This window comes from Candoia aspera, chromosome 6, assembly GCF_035149785.1.
Source record: "Candoia aspera isolate rCanAsp1 chromosome 6, rCanAsp1.hap2, whole genome shotgun sequence".
NCBI classification, from domain to species: Eukaryota; Metazoa; Chordata; class Lepidosauria; order Squamata; family Boidae; genus Candoia; species Candoia aspera.
In genome coordinates this window covers 59,004,447-59,032,253 of record NC_086158.1, presented here as the reverse complement: position 1 = coordinate 59,032,253, position 27,807 = coordinate 59,004,447, and the positions used below count along the sequence as shown (strand labels likewise).

Below are 27,807 nucleotides of genomic sequence, written 5' to 3'. Positions count from 1 at the left end.
TTGTGCCGTTAGGCCGGCTGTGGGAGAAGTTCCAAGATGGCGGCAATGTAAACAAGATTCGGCGGTAAGTCGGGCTGGGAATTTGAGTGTTACTGGGGTAGCTCTGTGGTGGGGGGACGAGGGGGAGTCAGTTGCCTTGGCAGTTTGGCCGAGGCAGGCTGTGGCTTTTCACAGATTTTCGGTCAAAGCCGTCTCTTTGGCAGACGCAGGTGTGCAATTCGGGAAAGATGAAACCGACCGACGATTTGCTCAGAAAGAAGCGCCCTAGAATGTGGTGGCGTTCCCTTCCCAAGTCTGAAACATTCTTTGTGCCGGAGAACCCCTGGGGTTTCTCCTCTCTCTTTTCGCCCTCGTTTTCAGTTGCTTTTATTCACTCGTTGATGTGCTTTGCCATGCATAGGCCGTTCGAGCAAAATCCGCCAGCGCTCCGTAGTTTTGCGAAAAGGAAAATCTGCGTTGGGCTGAAGCTCGCTGAGACGATTTTTGTGCTGTTCGGTTGCTTTTGTGTAAAAGGAACGAGAACGTTTGGGCATCAGGTCCCACTGTCTTACAGGGCTCCTGGCATTTCATAGTTATTGCAGAAAGTTTTGCTTAGATAAGTTGGTGAGAAACTCTTAAGCCTGTTTGACAGATTTAAGGGGGGTAACAATAAACTATAACATGGACATAGATTAAACCTCGGAGTAGGTGCAATCCAGATGCTGAACTCTTAGCACCATAAAGGTTTAGTGCAATATATAAAACGGGGTATATAACATAGTGTAAGATTTGTTAATAATATAAATAACTTATAAGCCATATGTGTAATAGAAGAGTGTATACTTGATGATAGCTATTTTGTAATTTTGGGCCAAGACCTGTTGCAGTGAATGACAGAGTGGTATGGGAATAAAAGAGAATGGCGATAAGCATGTTTACTTTTCTGCTTTGAAAACATTAAGGTGTTTTCCCCTCTATATTGCTGATTATTTCCCTGTCAGATGGGCTCTAATACTGTAATCTCATGAAATTATTGTTGCAGATTGATTGATGGGTGAAAAGAAGGATTAGCCATGCTTACTCCAGGCAAGCATGTTTGCTCCAAAAATAGGATCTCACACCTGCTCTGTACCTCAGTGTAATAATGCTGGAATTAAGAATATGGATTTTTATCTCTGTGTAGTTTTGCCCTTACAATGAGACATGAGGCAAGAAAGATAACATTCTTGTGTGAAGGAAGATAAGCATCTTTATATTTCATACTCAGATTGGCTGTTGTTTTGCTGCTGAAATTTTCATAAGATAATGTGGTCTGTGCCACCTACTGTAATCTGTAGCTATTGTTCTTCACTGAATGCATTTATAGGATTAGAAAACATCCTGGATTTCTAAATTGGCAAACTATGTTGATTTTGCTCAAATGAAGTACGAATAAGTGTATATGCAAGTTGTGTACCTAAATTATAATGTATCAGAGATTCTAACATCAAAACAAATGAGTGGTGAATAGGAAAGCATAAATATGATAAAAGGTATTTGTTTTCTGTTGTTGCACTATTTGTAAGCGTACTCATTTTTGAGTTAGGGTCTATTAAGCTCAGCAATATAATTTGATACATATTGTTCAGCAAATTATTTAGTGGAAAGCACTTGTGTTTAAGTATATTCTTAGTAATGCTATACAAGTGAGAAAATCAAGCTAACAATTAAAATTTATGTATTTCATTCAGAAGTGACAGACATCAAGAGGTAAAACCAATACTGTGTTGCTTCATATCATGGAATAGAGTTGGATATGACCTTGGAGCTCATCTAGTACCTCAAAGCAGGGTCCACTGAAACATCTTGGATAGGTGACCATCCAGCCTCTTATCTGGAGACCTCTATCTGCTACTCCTTGACTGCCCCATCATCTTATTTTATTAAAAATTACTAGAATTTGAGGTTTTCTAAAATAAAACATGTAACATATGGAGGCAAACGTTTATAATTCTATTGTTATCAGGAACAAAGATTGAGTAGAGTGATCTGTTTTTGAGGGACTAATAAGAAAACCAAAATACAAAAATAAGCAAACAGAAAAAGATCACTGCAAAAATGAGGGATCTGTGCACCATCGAAAGGGAACTACATAGAATTTTATGGAGTGGGGTATGATGTTTGTTTGTTTATTGAACTTACAAATCACCAATTCGTACACGTCATAACAGTTTACAATAGCAAAATAGGGCAATATAAAATAATAAAATAAATGAAACGTTGATAATTCATAGAATCAAAAAATTCAGTAAAAACAGTATAATGCCTAAAAATGTGATCTATAAGGCCTTGGATACTTAAGGGTAGCCTTAAGTATCCAAGGCCATGTAGAATAGATTAGTTTTTATTGTTAAAATCTGTGGCGGTCTAGCCTCAGAGAGAGAGGAATGCTATTAAATAAAGTGGGTTCCATAACTGAAAAACACTCCCTTCAATTTCACCAGACACTATCCCTGCTGAGATGAACGCAGTGGACAGGATGGGTTTTCCTGGAGAGGGTAATCCTGATGGAACCTAGGAACCACGCCAAGTTGAGCTTTAATGGTCTGAACCAACACACTGAATTGTACCCAAAAACGTGCCAACAACCAATGCAGTTTCTGCAATATTGGTATAATATGAGTGAGGTAGCCATCTTCCACCAGTATTTTGCACCAGATGTTTTTGAGTAGTCTTCAAAGATAGTGCTGTGTAGAGCCCATTGGAGTAGTTTGGCTTGGTGGTGATGAGACAGGTTACTGTCGCTGGACCCTCTCAACCAAGATATGGCTATAACTGGAACACCTGATGAATCTGGATATAGGCCTACCAGGTCATATCCTGTGCCTGTCCAGAGAACAATAGCTGTGAGTTCAAAAGGATAGCCACAGATGTCGAGTACTGATGGCGAGCTGGAAGGGGCCTCTATCCAGGGGGGAAAACGCATGTGTAGTACTGAGGAATTAAGCAGCCATTCAAAGAGACACAGATCAGACCCACCTTAACTTTTGAGGTTTATCTGTCTGGGTTTTTCCCACGCTTCTTCAGTTTGTTAGGATTCTGTTTTATGTAGCAGTAATAAACACTAGAGACCTACTCCTTGTCTCAGCGTGATTTCTGACTGTTAGGACAACAGATTTTTTCAGGGAGAGTGCCATACTATTCAGAGTTACAACTGGAACAGACCGTGACTCAGATGGCCTTCTGTGTTCATGGAACAATACAAGGTGTCAAGATGACATTTTCCATTCTATGTTTTTTTGTCTGTTTCCATCCTTTTTTGTACCATACATATACTTATGCACACAAAAGTTGAAGAGGGATATCTAGAACTACTGCAGAATATGTTTTCTTTGAAAAATTGGTGAATCATGAATAAGTCTAGGAAAATATATAATTGCCTACTTTTATAAATGTAAAGAAACAGCCCACCTTAAGAAAACTTACTTATGTATAAAAACATTTCTGTACTACCACGAAGCACTTCACAGGTGATTTGCAGACCAAAATAAAATACCATAGGCGTAATAGCAAAATTAAATAATGAAATATGAAGAGTTGAATAAAAAACTTTAATTTCTTTTAACAATATTAAAGATTGGTAGAATACCAATGCTTTTGTTTCCTGCTTCAGAATCCTTTTCATATGTATATGTGTAGTAAAATATCAGGCAATCCTAACTTGAGAACTTTCTCCTTCTTGGGAATAGGAGATAGGCTTTTTTAGTGGTAGTGCCATGGAACTGGAGATTAGTCATCTTCTTCCAAGGAACTGTTAAAGACTTCTGAAAATATCAGCAAATGTTTAACATTTAATTAATTTCTCTTTTCAGATACTTTTCTGCTTTAAACAGATAAGTCATGCTGCTATTTTTTTCGTATTTCTTTAGATTTCTTTTATTATATTGTTTTATCTTTTTTCTAAGCTAAAGTGCAGAAAAAAGCACTTTAGCTTAGAAAAAGCTAAATATAGTGTAATTTTACTATATATGAATTTTACTATTCATAAACAATTGAGCTTGGATATGAGATCTTGCATTATTGCACTGTGTGTAGTCTAATTAAAAGAATTATAGAGAATGTGCTGTACATTTATTCAGAACATTGCAAATGCATCTGAGTTTACATTTTATTTGTACCCCCTCTTTTTAAAAAATTGTATAATACGTTTGCTGCTAAAACTGCCAGAACAACACTGAAAACAAATGCTTATATACTATTATCAGTAGTTAACTTACTTGTGCACATTGGTATTTTTTTAAAAAAAATAAATTATAGGTTATTGGACAGTTCTAATAAGTCTTTTAAAGCTATTTAAATGAAGAATTATTACTTTGTAATTGTGTATTTTTCTCATTCCTTGTATGGCCAATTTATGCTCATATTCAATTTCCTTGGATCGTAAGGACAAACAAAGGAACTCGAATTAACTGACACAGATGAACAAAAAGTTAAGGACTGCAGTGCATTAAGAATTCTTGCCCTGGTTTTATCACTGGTAAAGATGCCCTAAAAATATTTTTAATAATGTTGCTGAAGATTCCTTCATGATGACAGTGAGTTATTTATCTTTTATTTCTAGAGATGTGGAGCGGTCTGCTACCTCCTGGTGTGAATGAAGCTGATGTTTCCCTAAGTTCAGATGATGAAGAAACTGTGTCCCGTCCTGAGCTTATCTTAAATGAAAAAGGAGAAGAAAAGGAACTCCTAGGCAAACAGACTATTGATCATGAGAAAAAAAATATAGCTGAAAACCAACTTCCTTCTGCAGAAGAACAGGAATGTGTGGCATGCCTTCCTGGAATTTCCTTAGATATGTGGAATGTAGGTTTGTTTACAACTCCGTACAGTATTTCATTGAAACTGAAGTGTGGATCAGTTATGCCTGTTGATAGCTGGGCATGTAATCCTTCCTCCAAGAGTAAATATATTTTGAATGAAATATTTGTCTGTTTAACCTTTTCTGTTATAGAGAAGAAATATTGTTTTAATAACATTGTTTGACAAACTTTTACTTTAAAATAAGATTGAGGGAAGTTTTGATGAATTCATTTTCAACAAATATCTAAGCACTTCAGTGCTTATATACTGGAGTGTTCTTGGATCTTTCTTAGATTTTTCAAAATTGATTTTGCCTTCTCTTGCCTTGTGTGCGTATGTGTGTATGTAGTGAATGTTATGGAATTCTTAACTTGCTCATGAATGATTCCTTACTATATTCATTAACTATATTTCACACTTCTTCGTTAGGGCTTGTATGTTTTGTGAATCATTTAGAAGAAATGCTTCAGCTATTAAGTGAGTGTAGCATCTTTCCTATTCATTAAACAGCCCATCTTTTTTTTTTTTTTTTTGCTTCCACATGAGCCTGAAAGACATGTAGCTGTTTTAAAGCTACATTAACTTCAGCAACTCAGCTTCTTAGAATAGTGTGAAAGCCACTGATTACATATAGAAGGAATTTCAAAAGTGGCAAATTGTATGGGGTGTTCAGAAGGGTGCATAACCCTGGAAGCAGATGTGGCTGCCTTAATTATTATAGAAAAGTGCTTCATTCATGCTCCCACGTGTTCTGAAGTATTGCACAATCATAATGTTCAGTGGTGTTAGGTTTTTTAAAGGAGGAAATAGAGTCCCATTGGGCATGCTTACATATATTAAACTTTTTGGATCTCAGCCTTTATGTAGAGTTTTACAGTTAATGTCTAAAGAACTTTCCTAATAAGAAAGTGAAAAGTATCATATAGTTATATTCAAGATAGCCTTGAATATATGACAGCTGTTGCACATGTACAGTGTATATTTAAGCATCTTCACTGACTGCTGTGTTATGAATATTGTACTTTTTTTTGGTATTGTGGAGCAATTAAAATAAGTTTTTTTATGCTACTCAATTTACTATAATGAAAGAAAAACAAAAAAAATCAGTTTTCTCTTTCAACAGAAATTTCAGAACCTGCAAAAGAAAAACCTTGAGATGAAAAATCAAGAAAAATGTCAGAGAGATAAGCGACGAAAGAGAAAGCATTCCCGAAAAAATGGTTTGTTTCCAATTATTAAAGCACAGGAACACTATAATAAAGTTCCCAAATAATTTAGTGTTAGGACTGGGTAATTTTATGATCACCTTATTGATTTTCTGTTATCCAGTAGTATAAAATAATTACCGTAGTCCAGATCCATATAAATGTTTGCCTAATTCCAGGTATGCAAAGAGGCTTTGTCATTTTTTCTGTACAGCAGCCTTCTTGCAGTAGGACAAATCATGATGGAATTTATGAGGACTTTTTCAGAGCTCTTTGATAAGGCAAGAGAGATAATCACAGAAAATATTCACATGCCTAAAATAGATTTTTGCACTTTTGTTCAGTTGTGTAATACTTTTTGCATGTGGTATTGCGTGTGGTCTTTTTGGGTCTATTGTGGACGTATTCTGTAGGAAAACAAAGTGTCAATGTCTGAGCTTGGTTTTAATTCTAAATTTTGGACTTTTTAACTGTTAATTATATCTCAGACACTCTCTTCTGTGTTTTAGTGGTTAGACCATACAAATTTTAAACAATACCTCTTCAGCTGCGGCTTTTGATTTAACATTTGGTTTAGTTGGGTGCAGTGAGCTCAGGAGTTCTGGGTTAGTTACTTGAGCTCAGGAGTTCTGGGTTACAGTGGGCTATGCAGCTCAGGTATCCACACATTTATATAGTGTAGATTTGTATGCAAATTGCTCTCTGAACCTTTGTACCAGAAACTGTCTTACTAAGCTGATTTGTCTCTGTCATGATAATTCTGTGTTGGAATAATACCACTTTGGTAATATCCCCACAATGCTTACAGAGGAAAGTTGGAGAGAGAGATTATGATTGAACACATCTTTATATATCTTTAGCGGTTAGTTACCTGTTCTGTGATAGTGCTCCTACCCTTTAAGGAGTATAACGGGTTTACCTCATCCCCCGCTCCCCCAGTTATGAACTATTCTTTTATTTCTTTATTGATTCTGCAAATTTATATGGCCATCCATCTTAAGTAAATCTTATAAGGAGGCTTGATTAACGAAAGCAGTAGAAATTACCTTTCTATAAATGATTTGGCTGTAGGTGCAAAGGATTGTATAATGAAATTGATTCTATAATTCAGTCCCAAACCTTCAAAACAAAACAAAGCCCACCTCTGGTTTTATCATTCCATCACTGTCTTGAAATCTTCATTCATCAGAAAAATAATTTAAAATAAGTGCATTTCTCAGTTGCCTGTTACAGCTAAAAGGGACCCCTCTCCCATCCTAGCTTAGTGCCCATATACAGCTACTTAGCATACCATATTATTATACAGAACATATAGGCCTTTAATTCCCTCTAAAGTTAGGTACGTGACAGTACATATTTGCTTTTGTTGCTCTGGAAGTGGAGGGATGAGAGATTGATTTCATCATGATGATTACTGCATCAGCAATTGACTGAATTGATTGAATCATAAAACGTTTGTATTAATTCATAAGAATTTTTTTCATACTAAATTTTAGGGTTTGATTTTTTTTAGGTGAAATGAAAAAGAAAAACAGTGAAGAAATAACTGAAAGGTATTTGAAAGGATGACATGATTATTTAAACCTCATTTTGTTCAGCTCTTCACTGTCCTCTTTGAGTGATTCAGTAGTGGATTTTTGTACAGAAGTGATCCTATCAGGAAATAATATTTGAAAAAAATATTACCTCTGCTAAAGGATAGACATGTAGGGCTTTGTTTTCATAAAGTAGGTATATTCTTTTATATTAAAAATACAACTATAAATAAAATTGAATTGTATTACAGTTGCCAAATAGAAGAAAATACAGTGTCTATAAAATATGTCCTTTTAGATTTAAATATGCATTTCTTTTAGATAATTCTGCAATAAAATTATTGATTTTAATGTTATGTTGCATATTTTAAAAATGTTACATATTTAGAAATATGATTATTTTCTTGTGATAGGACCTTGTCCAACTATTCATTCTTTTTTCCTTTCTTTGTAGCCGACAATCCATAAAGGAAAGCCACTTAAAAGAGCTCACTCAATATTTTGGAATCAATGATAGGTTTAAACCATTTGCAAGCAAGGAAACTACTCCAAAGGTGACTAGCTAGATTTTTTAAAATTCATTTTAAGCTTGCATTTCACTTTGCAATTCAAGATTTTCAAGCTGGCTTACATTTGATTGCAGTGAATACATACATATGCTCACACATAGACACACAGAACCCATGTATCCCAGGAGCTATTCATCAGTCATGTGCTGATTAGTGTGGCCAGAGTAAAACTAGACTGGGACAAATAAGGTCCTTGTCTTGACCAGTGAATAGGATCAGGTTGATCTTGTGCTGTTGTTTTGGTCTAAGGATAGGAGTACAATCTTCCATGAATCTTGTTCCATGGCCAGTGATAGACGCCTGTATATAAATGTAATGAATGCATTCATTTAAAGCTTTCCCAGCCGGTCGTGCAGAGAGGGCATGTTATGGACCCTGTCTGTAAGAGAGTTCCATCTGGCAGGGTCCAGGAAGCGCTCCTTCTCTGCAGTGGCAGCCGCCCTTTGGAACATTTTTCCCCCAGAGATAAGGCAGATTCTATCTCTTGTGGCTTTTTGTAAACAACTAAAAACCTGGTTTTGCCACCTTGCTTGGGGTGGAGGGGGAGTAATCACTCCTGGAGATGGTTAGTGTCCTAAATGGCCTTTTAGACATATGTGAGCGATTTTCCAACTAGCATCATCATCTGGATTTCATACTGTATTTATTTTAATATTACATTTGTATTTATATTTTTTATGGTATTTTAATGTTTTATCCTGGTTGTAAACTGCCTGGAGTCCCCCCTTTGGGAGGAGATGGGCGGTGGCAAAATTTGATAAACAAACAAATAAAGCTTTTATTTTCACACATCAATTGGGAAGACTCAGTTTGTTTTATGGATCAGTGAGAAAAGAAAAGAAAAATCCCAATCTTCAGGCTCATGGTCTAAAAAAGACACAAGTAAAAGGAAAGAATGTGGGAAGAACAAGGAAAACAAGATTTATTTATTTATTTATTCATTCATTCAATTTCTATGGCCGCCCATCTCAAACAAATGACTCTGGGGGCAAACAATCATAAAATCAATTAAGACCAAATACAAACACAATACAAAAAAACATATATAGCAGCTGATAAAAATCATAATCATAGATGTTAATATAACCAAGAAACGGGGCAAAGATTACTCAGGTACCACTTCTTAATATTATAAGGGTCACACTGATTATTTAAATCTAGTCAGTGAAATGCATAATTCTTCTAATAACTTATATTCAGTGTTCTTTTTTTTCTGTTTTTCAGCTATATTACTAATTCAGTAAAGATAAACTAGAGTTTCAGAGACAAAAATCTGATATTATTATGTTGAGTAATAGTTGTTCATTTGTAAAAGTTAAGTCAAATTAGGATTTGCTGGTGTTATTAAAGCTTATTCTTAATGCTTGTTTTTAGAAATTAAAAGTGTGTCCTTTTCCTACATCTGACAATTTACAGGCCTGAATTCAATAAGATAGTGAAATAAATTAGAAATCACTTCCTTGATGAATATAAGAACTAAGAATTGCAAAGATACAATAGTAATTTGGATTTTTCATGTAACTTGACACAGACGATATTTTGTTCAGGAAAGGAATGGATGAATTAGATATTGAGATTAAATATTATGATAGGCATAATATTATAGGCATAAGCTAGTTCATTGACATTTTAAGTGCAGAATTTATTCAAAAAGTAAGGTGAGAGTAGTATGAAAGTTTGTTCTTAGACAACAATTCTGTGACTATTTAACAATACTGCAGGCTACTCAAAGTTGAAATCAAAACGCTCCTTATGGTCATACCTGCTTACTACCTGACTGGAAGACATCCCAGGTCTGCTCAATAACCTGGAAACTTCACAAAAATATGCTAAAAGAAGGCAATTGCAAACTACTTCAGTTTTTTTGACAAGAAAACTATACGGGTCTATGTCTGAAGTTACCAGAGGTTGAGCCCTATTCAGTCATAACTTCCTAAACTACTTTAAAAACTATCTTTGCATGTGATTTGTTATATATGAAAGTTACAGGTGTGAAGTTCAATATTATTTTGGAGTTGATGGCTTTCTTTTAGCATTTTTTTATAACGTTCAGTTGGTATTCTAGGAGGAACATTCATTTTTACTCTTTGTTTTGGCATGTTTTCTAGTCTGGCCTTGAAATCAACATAGACAAATGTTTAGCTGAAGGTAATATTGCTCAAGCTGAGGAATTAAGTGATAGATTAGCTACCCGAGAGGTAAGTGACAGTTTTGTTATGTTTTTAATATGGTAAGAAATTTTTTACACAGAGCTTTCAATTATTTTATGGAACAGTTTTCAAGTTACATTGTGTAAGAAATGCAGGAGTTATTTGGGAAATCCTGTGGATAAATTCTACTGTTGAATTGCTTCATTCTGAACCTGTTTGTGGTGTGTGAGCATGGAATAAATACTGTAAATCATAAAACAGAAGCCCATAATGTGCCAGTATACAGGAGACAAGTTCTAACTCAATACTTGGATCCAACAGATGTAAGGGCTAACTTGTTCTGCTGATCCCAATACAGACCTCTAGACACTACTTCATGCTAGCTTTGAATATGCTGCAATATTATGGGGACTGCCAGTATAAAATTGGGGAAAGGACTATCCATCCATCAAGTGGCAAAAGTTTTTATTGCATCATCTTAGGATGACTATAAGTGTTCCATAATGATGAAAAAGAGTGAGACATCACTGAGTTAATTCTGAATGTTCTCCAAATTAAGAAATCTTTACAATCTGCTGTCATAGCCTATAAAAAAATTACTATAACTTTAAGAGATTTTGTTGTTGCCTCTAAACTATACTGTAGTTGATGTATGGTTTATTAAATCTATATTCGTTTCTCAGTAACTGTATTTTACATTAGAGTTTATTGAAACTATATTATTATTTTAGTAAATTAGGACTTACATTACCCACCACCCCCGCAAAAGAGGAGAATACTCACACTCCAGCTTTAAGAGGTTTATTCCTATAATGCTGCTATGATTTAGAATTATATCTGAATTGAGAGACTGTATAAACCAGTAATGAATATGAAAAAGATAGTACCAAGGTGCAAGATAAAAAGATACCTCAATAGCCTGTGGCTAATGTGCATTGAGCTATGAGTACTTAATTAGATTGAAGATGGGAAGAACTATATATTTGACCTAGATTTAGAAGGACAGCCTGCCAGATCTGATGAGGAGAAACAGTCAAAGGTGACATTTGGGATTGAATAGTTTTATGGTGAACTTGGTACCTGGTGTATTGGGGAAAAAAGTTTGATAGGAAATCTATTTCCAGCTTTCTTTCATCAACTTTCATATAAAGTGTAATACAGGTGGTCCTCATTTAATGACCACTCATTCAGCTATCGTTCAAACATTACAGTGGTAATTATGACTGGTCCTTGGCATTCCAGCTGTTGCAGCGTCCCCTCAGTCACATGATCGTGATTTGCGACCTTCCCTGCTGGCTTTCCACAAGCAAAGCCAGTGGGGAAGTTGGCAGGAAGTAAGAAGTCACGGTCACATGAGGTCCTTGTTTAGTGACCCGTGTGGTCCTCACTTAACAATGGCACCGGACACTACTGGCATTGCCATCTCTAAGCAGTGCAGTCCCATGACATTGTGCTTTATGATTGCATTGCTTAGTGATGGCAATTCTGGTCCCAGTTGCTGTTGTTAACTGAGAATTACCTGTACTTATTTTTATGACTTTTTTTTTTACAATTAACATTTGGGACACATTTATTTTTTTTTTAGGGATGGGATGAATAGATAGCAAGTAATGTTACTAACTGTTCACTACTGAGAACTGTTAGAAGGATTGTTAATCCCCTATTTGAGATGCAGTCATGTAACAAGAATATGTTTCCTCCTTATTATGCTTGAAATTCCCAATACCCAGAAATGTAATCAGTGGCCTTAATATTAGGTAAGATGGTTTGCAGATTTCTATTTTCTTTTTATTTTCATATTCTTTAGGAGACCAAATTCTAACCTAAAAAAACATAAAGGTTGACTACATCTTATTAAGTATCACTAATGGTTTTATGTATTTTCACCTTAAATAAAAATATGAATTTGTTGATAACGATTATTTTTTTGAATCTGATGAATGAGTGTTCAGTGAGTAAGTATTCTGTAGAGATCAGGTACAGTTTTGACCACTGATATTTTCCTTTTTCAAGAAGCAGTAACACGAACCTGCTGATAAAGCCTTTGCTTTAAGGCATGGATTCCAGAATGCTTTAAAATGTTTCCTCCCTTAATAAGTGAAACTAATTTTGATGTATAACATTTATAAGCCTGTGAAACAGATAGAGCAGCATGAGTATTTAAAGGGGAAATGAGGCCAAAAATAAAGAGATGGCTAAGAGAATCTATGAAAACATGCCCTGAAGAGCTAAGGAATGCCAAAATACAGCTGTCTGTGTACTATCATTATGTCACAGTGAGAACCAATTTTTATGGAATCAGATTGCCTTGGAATTGAAGGAATTGTAAATAATATACATAATCCAAAGAGAAACAGTAGACTGAAACATGAGTAACTTTATTTTTCCATGCTGCACTTGATGCCGTTATATTTTGATACATGACAATCATGTTCAATCATTGTTACTGTTATTTTGATACAATAGTATTAAGAAATGAATATTCACGAGGCTTTGGGATGCTTTTTTTTTTAAAACAAGTGTGAACTTTTCTCTGAGGCTTCTGGCATAATGAGAATTGTTTTATTTTAATTCCTTACTGAGATGAAGATTGGTAGACTAGTGTAGAATACTCTGTATAAAAACATTTTGTCACCAAGTTATTATATGTGTGGTACTTTACAATATTTTATTATATTGTCTGAATTGCCAATAAATCAATAATGCTTACAAAGTAGTGAGATAAATGTAAGATTTGTTGATATTTTCATTTTCTTAGTATCTTTAGAATTTTGAGATATTGTAATAGTTGACTGTTTGATGAATATCTTCTTCAATAGCTTTTTGGGAAACCTAGTATATAACATTGCTTGCTGGTTTAGCCTGTCTTCATGTTCAGTGATGCTCTCAGTAGATTCTTTTTTTTCCAAATAACTTTATTAAGTATTACAATTGTACAAATAAAAGCTAATACAAACTAGAAAATAATAAAGGAATAGAAAGAAAAAAGAAAAAATGCAGAAAAGAAAAAAATATAAAAGAAAGAATAGCGAAAAAATAAAAATAAGAATATAACAAAAAAAGAAATATAAAGAAATTCCCCTTCGTCTCAACAAGTATAAACAATTTTAACAACTTATCACTTCTTAAAATGCAACTAACAGTCTCTTCATCCCATATCATATTTCTTATCTAATCTGTAGGCAAATCCTTAAAAACTCATCATTCAGTCCTGGTCAGCAAAAGTCCAATAAGGGTTACCAGAAATAACAACATCTATTTTAATCTTGATCAAATAGACCAACTTTATATTCCTTCCCTTTACTTTTAACAATCTTGATCTTTAATCCCTTCAAATATGGTCCTAGAACCAAAACTTTAACAGGTCTCCTTTGTAAATTCAATATAGGGAAATTATTGAAGTCACTCTCCTGGTTGTTTGTTTATATGTCCCTTTTAGTTATTAAAATGTCATCCAGTTTCATTTGTATATCCAGTATTTCATCTTTTTCCAGATCATTCTTGTAGCCTGTCATTTTTAAATCCATGTTCAAATTTATTTCAGTCTCATCCAGTAGAACTTGTTCGTCTTCAATAACATCATTCACACAGAGTCTATCTAGGATGGCAGACATTCTTAAAATTAACTTCTGAGTCCATTGTTCTCATATATCCTTCAATACATTCAATGTTAAGGTATTTTGTTCCATTCTGTGTTAACAAGTCAAATAGGTATTACTCTAACTGTAATCTTTACTTCCTTTTAGCTCCCTCTAGTGTCCAACCTTCAAAGTCCCATCCTATTATTTTTTCAGAATTCAAAACACAGCTGTTTTTCCACAGGAAGGATCCATTCAATTAATTTCAAAATCCAATTTCAAGTCCATCTAGACCCTTAGTCTGTTTATAACTCTCCAAAAACAACACTCTAAACACTCTTTTGCCATTTATTCCCAAAAAATTGTGAAGTCCTTAAAGTCGCACTTAAAATTTATTTTATTAAGGATTGAAGGAAACTCAACCAATGAATGCTATCAGATTTGCTTTTCCAAAGGTTCTTAATATTTGAAAAGCAATAAAGAAGTAATCCCAAAAATTATTAAGAAATGAGGCTCAACTGAGCTTTATGTCCATTTAGGCTACATTGTGGTTGTGGGTGTAGATGGAATCCCTTGACTCCCAGCCTCTCCATTCACCAGCTGACAGCAAAAGCCTTGGCTCCTGCAGTCCATTCACAAGGAGCAGCTGTCCGGAGTACATGTAGGCAATCCCACACTCTCTCCTTGGCTCTGGAGAGATTTCACTGGCCAGGATCCGTCCCTGGCTGCCAATCATCGCCTTAATGCCATCCCCGCTCATTCAGGGACATCTAACTCACCATGTCCTCACCAGAAGTCCAGCGCTCTCAGTAGATTCTAAAAGATTCATGAAACAAAGCTTCAGTTTAAAATTGTTCTTGATTTTTTCCTTTAAGATTAGTTCTTGTAGCATTAGTTGCACTTTCCACCAATTCACCAGAGACCGACATAGAAATATTAATCTCCATTTAATTTTTGGACACTGCGAAATCTGTAAAGGAATGCAGTCCATATCTGTTATGTTACTAAAGTTCTATTAGTTTCTGCATTGTGAAATGTTTTCTTAAACTCATATAGATCACAAAATATAGAAAATATCTATTAAAGGTTGATATGCGAGACATTTTTAAGCCTGCTTCAGAGAAGTAAAGTGACTTGATAACTTTTATGAGTAATTTTTTGTGAAATACTTTGTAATATTTATAATTACAAATAGAGCCAGTTTAGTGTAGTGCTTAAAGTGCTGGCCTAGAAACCAGGAGAATGTGAGTTCCAGGTCCCCGTAGGCATGAAAGCCAGCTGAGTGATTTTGGTCCGATCTCTCTCTCTCATCTCAACCTACCTCACAGGAAAATAGGAGGCAGGCAGCAGTATTAGGTATGTTCACCTCCTTGAGATATATATTAAAGGCGGGATAGAATAATAATAATAATAATAATAATAATAATAATAATAATAAAAAAAAATAGGTTTAAGAGAACACAAACTGATCGATGTTTCCACAACCTCTCTGGTACTTCTAAAAGCCACACTTAAGTGTTGGGATATTCTCAAGAGAGTGTGATGTAGTGATTAAAGTGTTGGACTGGTCCCAGAGACACTCAGGGTCCACTTTCCCCTCCAGCTACAGAAGCTCACTTTGGACCAGTTGAACTCTCAGCCCAACTATTTCATAGGGTTATCATGGAGAAAAATAAGAGGAGGGAGCCCTTTATATGTCATCTTGAGCTCCTGTACAAAAGATGAACTATAAACCTAAAAATTAAATAAGCAGGGATGGGATTGGAAAATTGCAGTGGTGGTGTGGTTTGATGGAAATTGGTTGTTCTCAAATTAGTGAAAATACATGCTCTTAGGGCCAGATGAATATTTCTTTTTTGCCTTGGATGTCACAATAAAATCTTAGTACCAATCATTTGTTTGCCTAATTATTCCTTTTACTGTGTTAAAGAATTTAGAATTTATGGCTGTAAATTAGATCAATTGTTTATTTGATTAGCTTAAGTTACGTATGAAATTAAATACCATTAAATATTTTCTGAGTTCTTTAGAGGATTGATTTTTACTAATTGAACAATTTGATTTTAAGTCAATGGGCATTTTGTTTTGTAAGCTCCTTTTTGTCAGTAGTTTTCTTAAAAAAACATTTATTGATGGTGACTACTTATTCTTTAGCTCAGTTCAGTCATGACACACATTTAATTTGAACTTGATTTGGATTGAATCCAAATTAACTTTGCCTTATCATGTTCCTAGTAATGTGGCAATTTTTCATTCCTAACTCCTTATGAAATTTAGCATAGCAAGATGTGAGCACTGCCATTGATGTAGGGAAGAATTCAAATTTGAGATTTAAGATTTGATGCCAACATAGTTCAGTTTGAACTGCTTCAAGATTTAATTATACACAGAGAGGGAGAGAGAGACTCTAACTGGAAACTTCAAGTGCCATTTGCTTTTTTTGCATGGCACAGACTTCCTCTGATTACAGGATTTTCTGAAGTAGTGGGACAGTTGGCATAGGTGGATGGCAAGCTCTACCAGAAGCTTAGTTGATTGAAAAACTGGTCCTTCCTGGGAATGATCCACTTTCACTGGCCTTGGCCTTGTTCCAGTCTGGGCAGGGCACATTGGCAAAGCTTGACCTGTGGAGTCCTTGGTGCTCTCTGAGCCTTGTTGTTTTCCTGCAGACATTTCATTGCCAGACTAGGCAACATCTTCGCACTGAAGATGTTGCCTAGTCTGGCAATGAAACGTCTGCAAGAAAACAAGGCTCAGAGAGCACCAAGGACTCCACAGTTCAACCCTGAGCTACAAATATTCGCTTTGATTGGTAAAGCTTGACCTCTTCCAGGAAGAAAAAATTATAGGTGGTAATCAGGTGATCACAATATAGGTGATCACTGGGTTTTTTCGGGTGTCAGGAGGTTTGGTGTATCTGGTTGGCAAATTTGGCCCTTCCAGGAAATAACCTCATCACCAGCTGTAATTGATCGTGCCAAGGTTGTGACTTGCTGGCAATTATTCTATATTGGGAGAAGCAGCACAAGTAGGGTAACACAATGAGATACAATGTGACAAAGAAAGAATAGCACAGAGAAAGAACATCTATAGCCTTGCCATCCTATTTAAAGCAGTAAAAATATGAGCCTGTGTCTATAAACTTTAACCTGGCAGCCATGTATTCATTATCAAGACTTACATCTGCCCCATCATGTAGAATTTAAAAGTAAGATCAGCCTTGAGCCAATATTTGGAACGCTGACAACTGAATTAAGGTCCTAATTGTATTTGCAGGACCAGCATGGAAATGTAACATTCCATTAGCACAAGAGAGAGCAAAGTCAGGGCTTATGGTTAGCCACATTAAAGAAGCTGAGAGCTGAGAAAGTGAATGAAGCCCAAAGTGTGTTAGCTTGCTACTCCAAAAGAGCTGTAAAAGGTGTAGAGTTTAATGCAGAGATAAATCTTGCTCACTGGCTGCTCATATTAATTCTAGAGAGCCTATCACAACATTCAAACATCCCCCAAGGTATTCTCCATTCTTCATATATGGAACTGAAGTTGTAATATTGTGTATTGTTTGCAAAAATCCCAAAAGCAGCAGAAAAGCTATGGAATGTCTGAGGAGTTTTAGAGCCACCCAGTTCAGTTTGTTGCTTTAAAGCAGCTATCCACTTCAGTTTGTGAATCTCCTTCAATTGGGGTGGTTCGACTGAAGCTTCCTTGAATCAAATAACCCATTCAAACCTTTATACAGTCCTAATAATTAGTTGCTGCTATGGATGTCTTAAAAGTCAAGGGATAAAAGAAATTAAAACAAGTCTCATAGATTTCTAAGATTAAAAACCCTTTAGTTAACTTGTGTGATGACATAAATACAGTAACTTGTAGTTGTTTTGCTTTATTTTTGCTTTATTTTTTTTGTTTTGGTTAAAGTAATAAATACTGTAACTTGAAGAGAGAAAAGGAACAATCCTTATTTGATTTTATTCTTGTCAAGAAACTTGATAGGATAATTCTTTGCATGTCTACTCAGAAGTAAATCATATTGAATATACCAGGGCTTACTCTTAAGCAAGTGAATATAGAATTGCATCCTAAGTTACCTCAGGTATTATTCTCCAAATACAATAATACTATCAAAACTGTTCTAAATGTCAGCCCAGTACTTTTGAATGGTTTCAAAAATTATATTGAATAGCTATGTGCTCTTTATTTTTGTCTGAAATAATTCATACTGTGTATTCCATCATAATTCCTGTTTTTTCATTCTTTCTGTTGACTTTTACTCATCCTGTTGATATATAAATAAGTGTATACTAATGTCATTACCATTTATGTTCTATTAAAGTATCCTATCAAAAATTAAACTATGTCCTAGTTAAAAAGACATAATCAGATTCTAGGCTTTCTTTAATATATGGAACTCAGTGTGATAATTCACAGCTACAAACCCACACAAAGCTAATGAAGTACACTCCTACACATTATACATTCTATCTGAAGTCCTTAGGTAAAAGAATTTTGTGGTGCATAATTTGGTACAGAATTATTTATTTAATTTATATCCCACAATTTCAGCAAAAAATAATGATTGAAGTGAAACAGTTGATATAATATAGAGAGAGTTTATTATTTTTAAGAATGAATGGAGTCAGTTTTTTAAAAAACATGGAAATGTACATTAATAATTTAACTATTCAAACTTTTTAAAAAATGAATAACAAAGCACTATATATAGCTTTCAAATTATTTATCATACTGTGGGAAGAAATACTGCATTGTATTGTTAATTATTCTATCTTCTTAATCAAAGGTGTTTCTCAGTTTCTCTTCATCAGGGGTGTTTTCCCTTAATCTTTACTATATGACAGGGGTTATCACATAGGATTATATTCATATGCTCTCTTAATTATGTATATCTTTTTAACAAACCTTTAAAAAATTCAAATGTTACAAGTCTAATTAAAGAGACAAAGCACAGTTTATACTGTAGATTTTTTCTGCAGTTCAATTAATCAGCATGTTTTCTCTTTTAATTAAAACCATTTTAGTAAATTAAAGCCCACAGCAAAACACATATATAATTTGTTTGTAATTAGCTCTTAATTGGTGGTAGTTGAAGCTTAGCACCCTTGGTTTCTTTCTTCATGATTGCCATTTTATTAGCAGCCAGTCATTAATTAATCTTTTTTTCTAATTAGCTTATAAAACTGTTGATGGCACATTATTGTAAATGTGATTTTAAGTTCAAAGCTTGTTAATAAGCTTTCTTACTTAGAAGAACAGAGATAAAGAAATTGCTGAAAACAGTACTACAGTTCTTTTTTTTTAAAGCAGCCTTTCTTACAAGGGAACTGTAAAACATCTAACAGCTTATGGTTAATTTTTAATGTTTTTTTATGAATGGAAGAATTTACTTGCATTTAAATATTTTAATAAAAAGCAGAGCTAAAATAGGAGAACAGTATTGTCTATTTATATTTTAATATATCCAGCAATAGATTATATTTTAATATAATATATAGCAATAGAACACAACAAAGAGATTGGAGTATTTTGAAGTTGAACAAACAATTGGCAGATTATCATTTTCTCTTCAAAATCAACTGAGATTCTTGTTTGCTTTATATATTTAATATACATCAGCAGTGGATAGCATTCCATAACATAAAAGGGGAAAATCATTGCCACAGGCTGAATCTGAAATAACTAGATTCATATTTGATGAGAAACTGTAATACAGTATTAAAAGGCTGTTTGGTTTCTCTGATAGACCACAGGATGCTTCAGGACCTGTTAGAATAGAGATGTTCTGCTAAAACCCCTTTGGGTTTAGCCTTTTATAGAATGGATCTTATATGAAATTTTTGAATTTAGCTTTGAATGTTCCATCAAATTATTCTTATCCTAGAGTGTGTTTTACAATAGGTCTTTGAAATAAATCTTTATCTCTGACTGCCTGGCTGTTTCTCTGTCTGTTGCTTTTTTGAATTTGATACCACCAACCTAGAGGCCCAAGGAGGTAACCAAAAGGTAAAATAGACATATTTATAAGCCCAGCCACAATTTTAAAAAGTAAAAGTTATACACTGTTCAAAAGAGAGGGATCGGTTTTTGTGACTAAAGACCAGCCTAAGTAAAATAGCCTTGTATTACCCCTGGAAGTAAGCCAGAATTGTACACAAATTTCCAAAAGGAATGAGTTTCCTGGCTTTTACTTCACTGTGATAGTTAGCTTCCATACTTCCAGTGTCCTAATTTGGTTGGCACATAAATAGTGATTCCAGAAGAGCATTTCTAGTGGACTTCAGGGACCACGCAACTCATAAATGTTTCACCTCTAAACATTTTCACCAAACACATCAAGAATTTTGTAATGTTTTCTGGAAGTTTCAGTAAGTATCTTTGCAGCTGACTGAGATAATGTATTTTCTTTCTGCCTCAACTTTATTTACCGTTTGAACGTCATCTGTTTCATAGCTTTTTTAAAAGGCTTTATGATGCTGCTCAAGGAACACTAGAGAGGGATAGCTGACAAGGAAAAAATTAAAAATTGGACAAAAAGTAAATGAATAATGTCATATTACTAAAAAGATGAGAGGCTAATTTGTGCCGACTTTTTGCTAATTTTGTTCAAGCCTTAAAATGAGGAGCTGTCACCCGTTCTGTGTAGCACTGATGACAGTGCCAATGATCCATGAAATAAGCTGCCGCTGGCTTTGTTCTGATAAGAATGAACAAATCTGCACAATGTACGGCTCCCTGAATCTCATTTTCATACTTGCATGCAGGCTAAAAGAAATAAGCTGTTTGCAGGCTTGATTAATCAGACATTTGAGGGGGTTTTGTCTCTTTGATCTCTTTCGTCTCCTAGGTAACTTGCTTGACATTAATGTTGAGCTTGAGTAAAGACAATCAGGAATTGTAGACCAAACTGATATAAAAATTAAAGACTTTAGCACTTTAAGTACTTCAGTAATGGTTCCGCTTTACTTTAGAAAACATCTGTTTTCATTTAATTAAAGAACAAAAGTGAATAGTATGAATATTTTATATAGAAACCTGTTATTCCACACACAGACACAAAACAACTTTGGTAAGATAATTGGCTTTTTTTAAAATAAATACTGTCAAACTGTTTGGAAAAAGATGAAGATTTTAAAAATTGTCACCAGGTATTCTTGATAGCTGTATAGCTTTTCTTTGTGAAAAATAACAGATAGGAAATTTGTGTTATGCTCTTTAAGCAGGTAGACCAAGATTTCTGAAATGATTATCTTTGAACTTCATTATGAATGATTTTTGCCTCATATAAAACTTACTTGATTAAAAAAGTTTGCCTCTTAAAAATGGTAATGAAGATGAATCACTATATCAACATTACTCCCAATACAACTTCCACATATAAAACCTATAAAATTGACAGGATTTTTTAAAAAAAATGTCGCAATGCATTTGCTTGAGGTTATGCAGACGCTTTTACAAATCTTCCAAGTGGCTGTAAAGATGAATGCCTCAAGGGTCTAGCCAGGGCCCTGCTTTTCCAACCAGCTAAAGCCCTTATCTTAAATCCAAGCAAAGTACCATTAATCTTTTTGAAAGACCTTTTATGGCTTTTAATATATCCCAAATTAGAACATTTTACACCCTTGGTTCCTGAAATGTGGTGATAAAAAGCCTTTAGAGCTTAATTTTCTTTACTGCATGCTCTGACCAATTTGCAGTTCTTTGTGATAATGTTTAGACACCTTAATTAAAATGCAGCAAAATATTGGATGTTCTATATGGAAAATGCTGATACTTTGACTACATAAGAAAGTGTTGTATGTTTTTTTTTATTCATGGTTTAGTGCTTCTTATAGCATTGAAACTTGCTACATTATCTGATGACTTTTTTTTAAATGTAAAACCTATTGACCAAGATTTTGGGGGCCTCTTTTAAGATGGGAAGTGGAGCTATATACAAGACTATATATGGGAGCATAAAATATTCATTTGAATAAGATATGGTCTTACTGATTTATTCTTTCTACTTTCTCTGCGATTTATTTGCATTTGTCTTTTAAAAGTTACATCCTATATTCTATAATGCCTTTTTACTGTGATGCAAATATCATAAAATACTTCTACAACAGCATGTACCATTTTAAGCCCTTTTAAACCCATGCTTTGACAAATTAGAGTGAGTTATTTTATTTGTCAGAAACTTAAAAAAAAGACAGCAGTGCAAATAATTTATATAAGCTCTATTGCTGATAATGAAAGGCAGATGAGCTGTACCTGTAGGACCTAGACATAAATGTATGAGTCTAGATCAGAGTCTTGCAAAATCTTGCAAGATGATGCTGTCAAGGTAATGCATGCTATATGCCAGCAAATTTGGAAAACACAAGAATGGCCATCAGATTGGAAAAAATCAATTTATATCCCCATACCGAAAAGGGAAACACTAAAGAATGTTCAAACTATCGAACAGTGTCACTCATTTCACATGCCAGTAAGGTAATGCTCAAGATCCTACAAGGTAGACTTCAGCAATTCATGGAGCAAGAATTGCCAGATGTACAAGCTGGGTTTAGAAAAGGCAGAGGAACTAGGGACCAAATTGCCAATATCCGCTGGATAATGGAAAAAGCCAGGGAGTTTCAGAAAAACATCTATTTCTGTTTGATTGACTATTCTAAAGCCTCTGACTGTGTGGACCATAACAAATGGTGGCAAGTTCTTAGCGGTATGGGGATACCAAGTCATCTTGTCTGCCTCCTGAAGAATCTGTATAACAACCAAGCAGCAACAGTAAGAACAGACCACGGAACAACAGACTGGTTTAAGATTGGGAAAGGAGTACGGCAGGGTTGTATACTCTCCCCCTACCTATTCAACTTGTACGCAGAACACATCATGCAACAAGCTGGGCTTGAGGAATCCAAGGCTGGAGTTAAAATCTCTGGAAGAAACATTAACGATCTCAGATATGCAGATGATACCACTTTGATGGCTGAAAGCGAAGAGGAACTGAGGAGCCTTATGATGAAGGTGAAAGAAGAAAGTGCAAAAGCTGGCTTGCAGCTAAACCTCAAAAAAACCAAGATTATGGCAACCAGCTTGATTGATAACTGGCAAATAGAGCAAGAAAATGTAGAAGCAGTGAAAGACTTTGTATTTCTAGGTGCGAAGGTTACTGCGGATGCTGACTGCAGTCAGGAAATCAGAAGACGCTTAATCCTTGGGAGAAGAGCAATGACCAATCTCGATAAAATAGTTAAGAGCAGAGACATCACACTGACAACAAAGGCCCGCATAGTTAAAGCAATGATGTTCCCCGTAGTAACATATGGCTGCGAGAGCTGGACCATAAGGAAGGCTGAGAGAAGGAAGATAGATGCTTTGGAACTGTGGTGTTGGAGGAAAATTCTGAGAGTGCCTTGGACTGCCAGAAGATCAAACCAGTCCATCCTCCAGGAAATAAAGCCAGACTGCTCACTTGAGGGAATGATATTCAAGGCAAAACTGAAATACTTTGGCCACATCATGAGAAGACAGGACAGCCTGGAGAAGATGCTGACGCTAGGGAGAGTGGAGGGCAAAAGGAAGAGGGGCCGACCAAGGGCAAGGTGGATGGATGATATTCTAGAGGTGACGGACTCGTCCCTGGGGGAGCTGGGGGTGTTGACCGACATGAAGTTCTGGCGTGGGCTGATCCATGAAGCCACGAAGAGTCGGAAGCGACTAAACGAATAAACAACAACAGATCAGAGTTAGGCTCTGTTAGATATTATAAGTACTTTGCGGACATTATTATGGCAGAAATATGGGAACATGTGTGCGGAATTTCAAAATATAACACATGCCATATATAAGTAATAATATAAATCTGTCCTTTTTAGTTGGGTTCATAGATAGTTCATATCATTTCTGGGTGTGTAATTTAGGCTGACTATACTGTTCCTTTTATCTCAGAATAAGTCTCATAAAACTCAGTGGACATAGTTCTTAATAGAGTATAAGGTTATACTATGCTGTGTTAAGAAATGTTAGATTCATGTCACCTATTGTTTGAGTCATTATTAAAATGTAATTGACTCCTCGGACTAGTTTCTTTACCATACTCTGTTTATTCACTTGCTTATTCAGTTTGTGTATATATTTTCCCCTCCCATTTTGTTGCCCATGAAGAATTCCTTACTGACTCTGTAACAAATATTTTATCTAATAAAATTGAAAGTGCACAGTAAGCTGCAAAATATTTTAATTATTGAATAACAAATGAAATGTAATCTTTTTCATCGCATTGCTGGCTGACTTACTTGATAAGCCAATTTTAAGATTTTACCTATTTGTAATTACAGAATATGATGAATGCAAGTCATTAATTTATTAACACATGCAGTTATATTCATCAAAGCTTCACATATTCAAAACCATGTTACTCAGCTTAATATTTGAAGAAAGCCATTTATATAGCACTTCAGTACATCTGTATTGTTCTCAAGTCTTAAGAAAATGGGCATACATGACATTTTGTTGTTCTTAGACTCCATGGTAGTTATACTAGAAACAAGTTATACTGTGAAAACAAGCATGAGTTTCCCTGGTCTATAATGATTTGGTTAATGATCTAGGTTAATGATACAATAAGTTCATTTTCACATTTCCCACTGAACTGAAATTGCTCAGCTGATGTAGCCCTCTAGTGTTGGCAAGTGACAGAGTCTCAGTTCTTTCCATTAAACTTCACAATTCATTCCTTTCATAATAAGTGTTATGTTTGAGGTATTCATACAAACTGCAAGTCTACAAGGAGCTATGTAGTACCTACTACAGAGTATTAATTATGAAAATTTAAATTAATGGGGTTTATGAGTTAGTGAAGTTCCAAGATAAAAGCACTGTTTTTTATGTCATGATATAAGGAGGACTGTGAATCCTTCATTGGGAGGCTTCAATCATTGCTACATAAGCAACATAGTGATATGGTCATCTCCTCCCAAACTTTTGGCATGGTTGCTTCCAGGGTTCTCTATGCATACTGCTAATGAAATAAGACATTTCCACCAGGATTTGCTGTGCAGTGAAGCAACAGATCTGGCAGAAGTGTCTTTTGTGGAAGGACACATTGCATAGATGAGGAAATCCCTCAGGGTGGCTGCACCAGATCTTTGGGAGGATGTAATTACTTTGATGATCAAAGCATTTTTTCCAAGCACAGGCTTGGTATAAAAAACTTGTCTTCTAATTTTATAATATGATAGCTGAGGACATTCTTGAGGAAGAAAAGATTGCTTGTCTGCGTGTGTATGTGCCTATGTATATGTGTGGATGTGAATATGTGTATGTAAACACATATGTGTATCTATGCTTACATGCACTAAAGAATGTTTTCCCCTTTTCCCCTAACCCATCATACATGTTCCCTGCATTTATCTACCTCTTTTCTAATGGCTTTGTATATCCTTCCTCAAGTTTTCCATTGAAAGAGAAGGATCTGGGAAACTACACAGTTGTCAGCTTGATCTCTATACTGGCAAGGTCCTCAAAAAGATTACTAAACAGCAAATTTTATGACCAGTATCTGTTGGGCAGTGTTGGGCTTCAGGGTTTAGTGACAGCGGTCTACACAACATTCCCTGACATTTTGCCAGCAACTGTCTGGTATCTTCAGAGGCAAAGTGGTCTGCTGTGCAACTGAGCAGGGTCTTTATAGCCAGGTGACTTGACTTTTGATTGGTCTTTAGCCGAGCTGATTTCTGATTGGCACAGGTTGTGAAGGCTAGTCTCTGATTGGTTCTTTGTGTTCAATCCTGATTTGTCATTTTTGTGGTGTTGATTCCTGATTAGTACTTCCCTGTGCCATACCAAGATCACAAGGTCCACAGCCAGTAAAAAAGAGAAAGAGTCTGCCATGGCTTCAATCAAGGAAATGACCATCACAATTCTGCCCAAAAGCAGGACCAACCAGGAATTGTTTCTCAAAAATGGGAAAATGAGAAACTTGCCTGGACAAGGACCCAGTCAGGACTCAAATACTCAGATCAACCAACCAGAACTCAGCATGAAAAAAAACCAAACAGGTATCATTACTCCAAAAATGACCAATCAGAAGCTGGCATGAACAAAGGACCAATTAGGAATCAACACCACCAAAATGAACTGTTCCTGTGCTGAAGGTTTCTGTAGCTCCTGATGTGGGATATCCAATTAATCCACCGGTACTCCTCAACATTTTAACAGCTATGTGAGGGGCTAGCCCTCCTCTTTCCATCTTTCACTGCTTTCCCTATCTTTATCATCATAGGCACATTCTGTCACCTCAGTTTTGGCTTTTTCCTACTCTTATGCCTTCTCCCATCTCTCCACTCCCATATCTCTGTTTGAAACAGCTGCATTTGTTTGTAACAGTGTATGTAACAAAACAGCCCTTTTTTCTATATATGATCTAAAACATCTAAAATAATGCTTTAGATTGGACAGGACCACCCAAAAACAACTGTGAGTAGAACAATTTGTGTTCCTATACAAAATATGAACCAAGAATAAAACTCATATGCTTCTCTTTATTTACTGTTTATATTATGACTGATTAAAATATGATTTGATGATAACTTCCTGTTCTTTCTTGTTTGCCTATATTCTTTTCTTCACACATTTTTCATATTTCAACCTTTTGGTGTCTTCCAGAACTCCTTTTTTAGTGTATCCAGCTTAAGAAAGTCAAAGAATTCTAGCAATGGAGCGGTTACTGCCCAGTTCTTAAACATTATATGTTTAAAGAAAACTCAAGGGCCATTTTTATTTGAGCAGATAAATTAGTATTACAAGGCTGCCTTTGTTTTATTTCCATACTGTAAGAAATCTAAAAATATCTTATTAAGTATAATTTCAGGCAGCTAATATTAGTCCATCATGAGTATTGCTAGCTTCAATTTTATGCTTTTATGTTGTCATCTAGACAAATAATACAGATTTACTCCACAAAGTCAAAGCTGACTACACCATCCACTGAATATATACAAACATTTCCTGTGACAGGTACAGGACAAATTTGATTCATGTAAATATTCCCCAAATATGTTAAAGAAAACTGCCTTTAGATTGTCTAATGTCTATAGATTCTTATTTATATTCTTTTTTTCTTAGCTTGGTGTGAAAATTGCCAAAGCTGTTGCTTGCCGAAATTTTGTGAAAGCAAAGCAAGATGTAGAGGCTACTCAAGAGGCCCAAAAGAAGAAAAAACTTGCATGGGGGTAAGTCATTGGGCTTCTGTCTTTGCAACTAGTAGATATTCTGAATTAAATATTTTACTCCTTCAAATTGATACAAACTGATCTATATTTGTTTAATTTAACCTTGGCTTTTTCTATGAGTAGTGCATCTATTTGATGTAGGGTCTTTAGTACAACTGACAAATTATTTGAATGTTTATACTTTTCCTTTTTAATTGCTGGAGTATTACACACTAGTTCCAATTTAGACATTGATGCTAAATGAAATTTGAAACTTCCTAAAGTGTACTTCAGTAGAGACTGACATATGCTTGTATTTCCTTTCAGTTTTGAAGCCAAGAAAAGATGGGAGACAAAAAGCAACATGGGATACATGTAGTTAGTTCTGCCTAGGAAGGCTGAAAAATTGTAAAGTGGGGGAAAAGGTTTGTTAATATATATGATACATAAATTATACTTTTATTTGTTTTTATTTTGCATTATTTCTGCTGCTGGATGAGTCACAGAATAATTGGTTTCTCTTCCACATGTTACAGTATTTCAGGTATTCTACCTTTTAAATCTTTCTGTCTTTTTCATTACAGAAATCTTCAAGTTGTAAAATATTTTATCAAAAATTATTAAGATTAAAATATACTAGCTTTATTCAATTGCTTTTAATACTAATAAATTATTTTAATTTAAAACAATACAGTGTTTGAAATTCCTATCTCTTCAGATATATTTATATAAAAATATAAATGT

General features: G+C 35.0%; 1 protein-coding gene across 2 annotated transcripts; it reads left to right on the top strand.

The window, feature by feature from the left end:
- FAM204A (family with sequence similarity 204 member A) lies at positions 1–27,690 on the top strand. 2 transcript variants are annotated; one of them, XM_063307224.1, is made up of 8 exons: positions 1–64; positions 4,580–4,821; positions 5,942–6,038; positions 7,537–7,576; positions 8,013–8,112; positions 10,236–10,325; positions 26,978–27,084; positions 27,391–27,690. In XM_063307224.1, the coding sequence occupies exons 2-8, from the start codon at positions 4,582–4,584 to the stop codon at positions 27,440–27,442; spliced, it is 726 nt and encodes a 241-aa protein (XP_063163294.1). In that variant the 5' UTR covers positions 1–64; positions 4,580–4,581; the 3' UTR covers positions 27,443–27,690. The 2 variants fall into 2 exon arrangements, with proteins under 2 accessions (XP_063163294.1, XP_063163293.1); XM_063307223.1 differs by lacking the exon at positions 1–64 and adding an exon at positions 4,412–4,495.
- The last annotated feature ends 117 nt before the right edge of the window (positions 27,691–27,807 follow it).

Coding starts and splice junctions, on each gene's coding strand:
- FAM204A (XM_063307224.1), top strand. CDS start 4,582: ATGTGGAGCGGTCTGCTACCTCCTGGTGTGAATGAAGCTGATGTTTCC. Junction 6,039..7,536: donor AAAGCATTCCCGAAAAAATG/GTTTGTTTCCAA, acceptor GATTTTTTTTAG/GTGAAATGAAAAAGAAAAAC. Junction 8,113..10,235: donor GCAAGGAAACTACTCCAAAG/GTGACTAGCTAG, acceptor CATGTTTTCTAG/TCTGGCCTTGAAATCAACAT.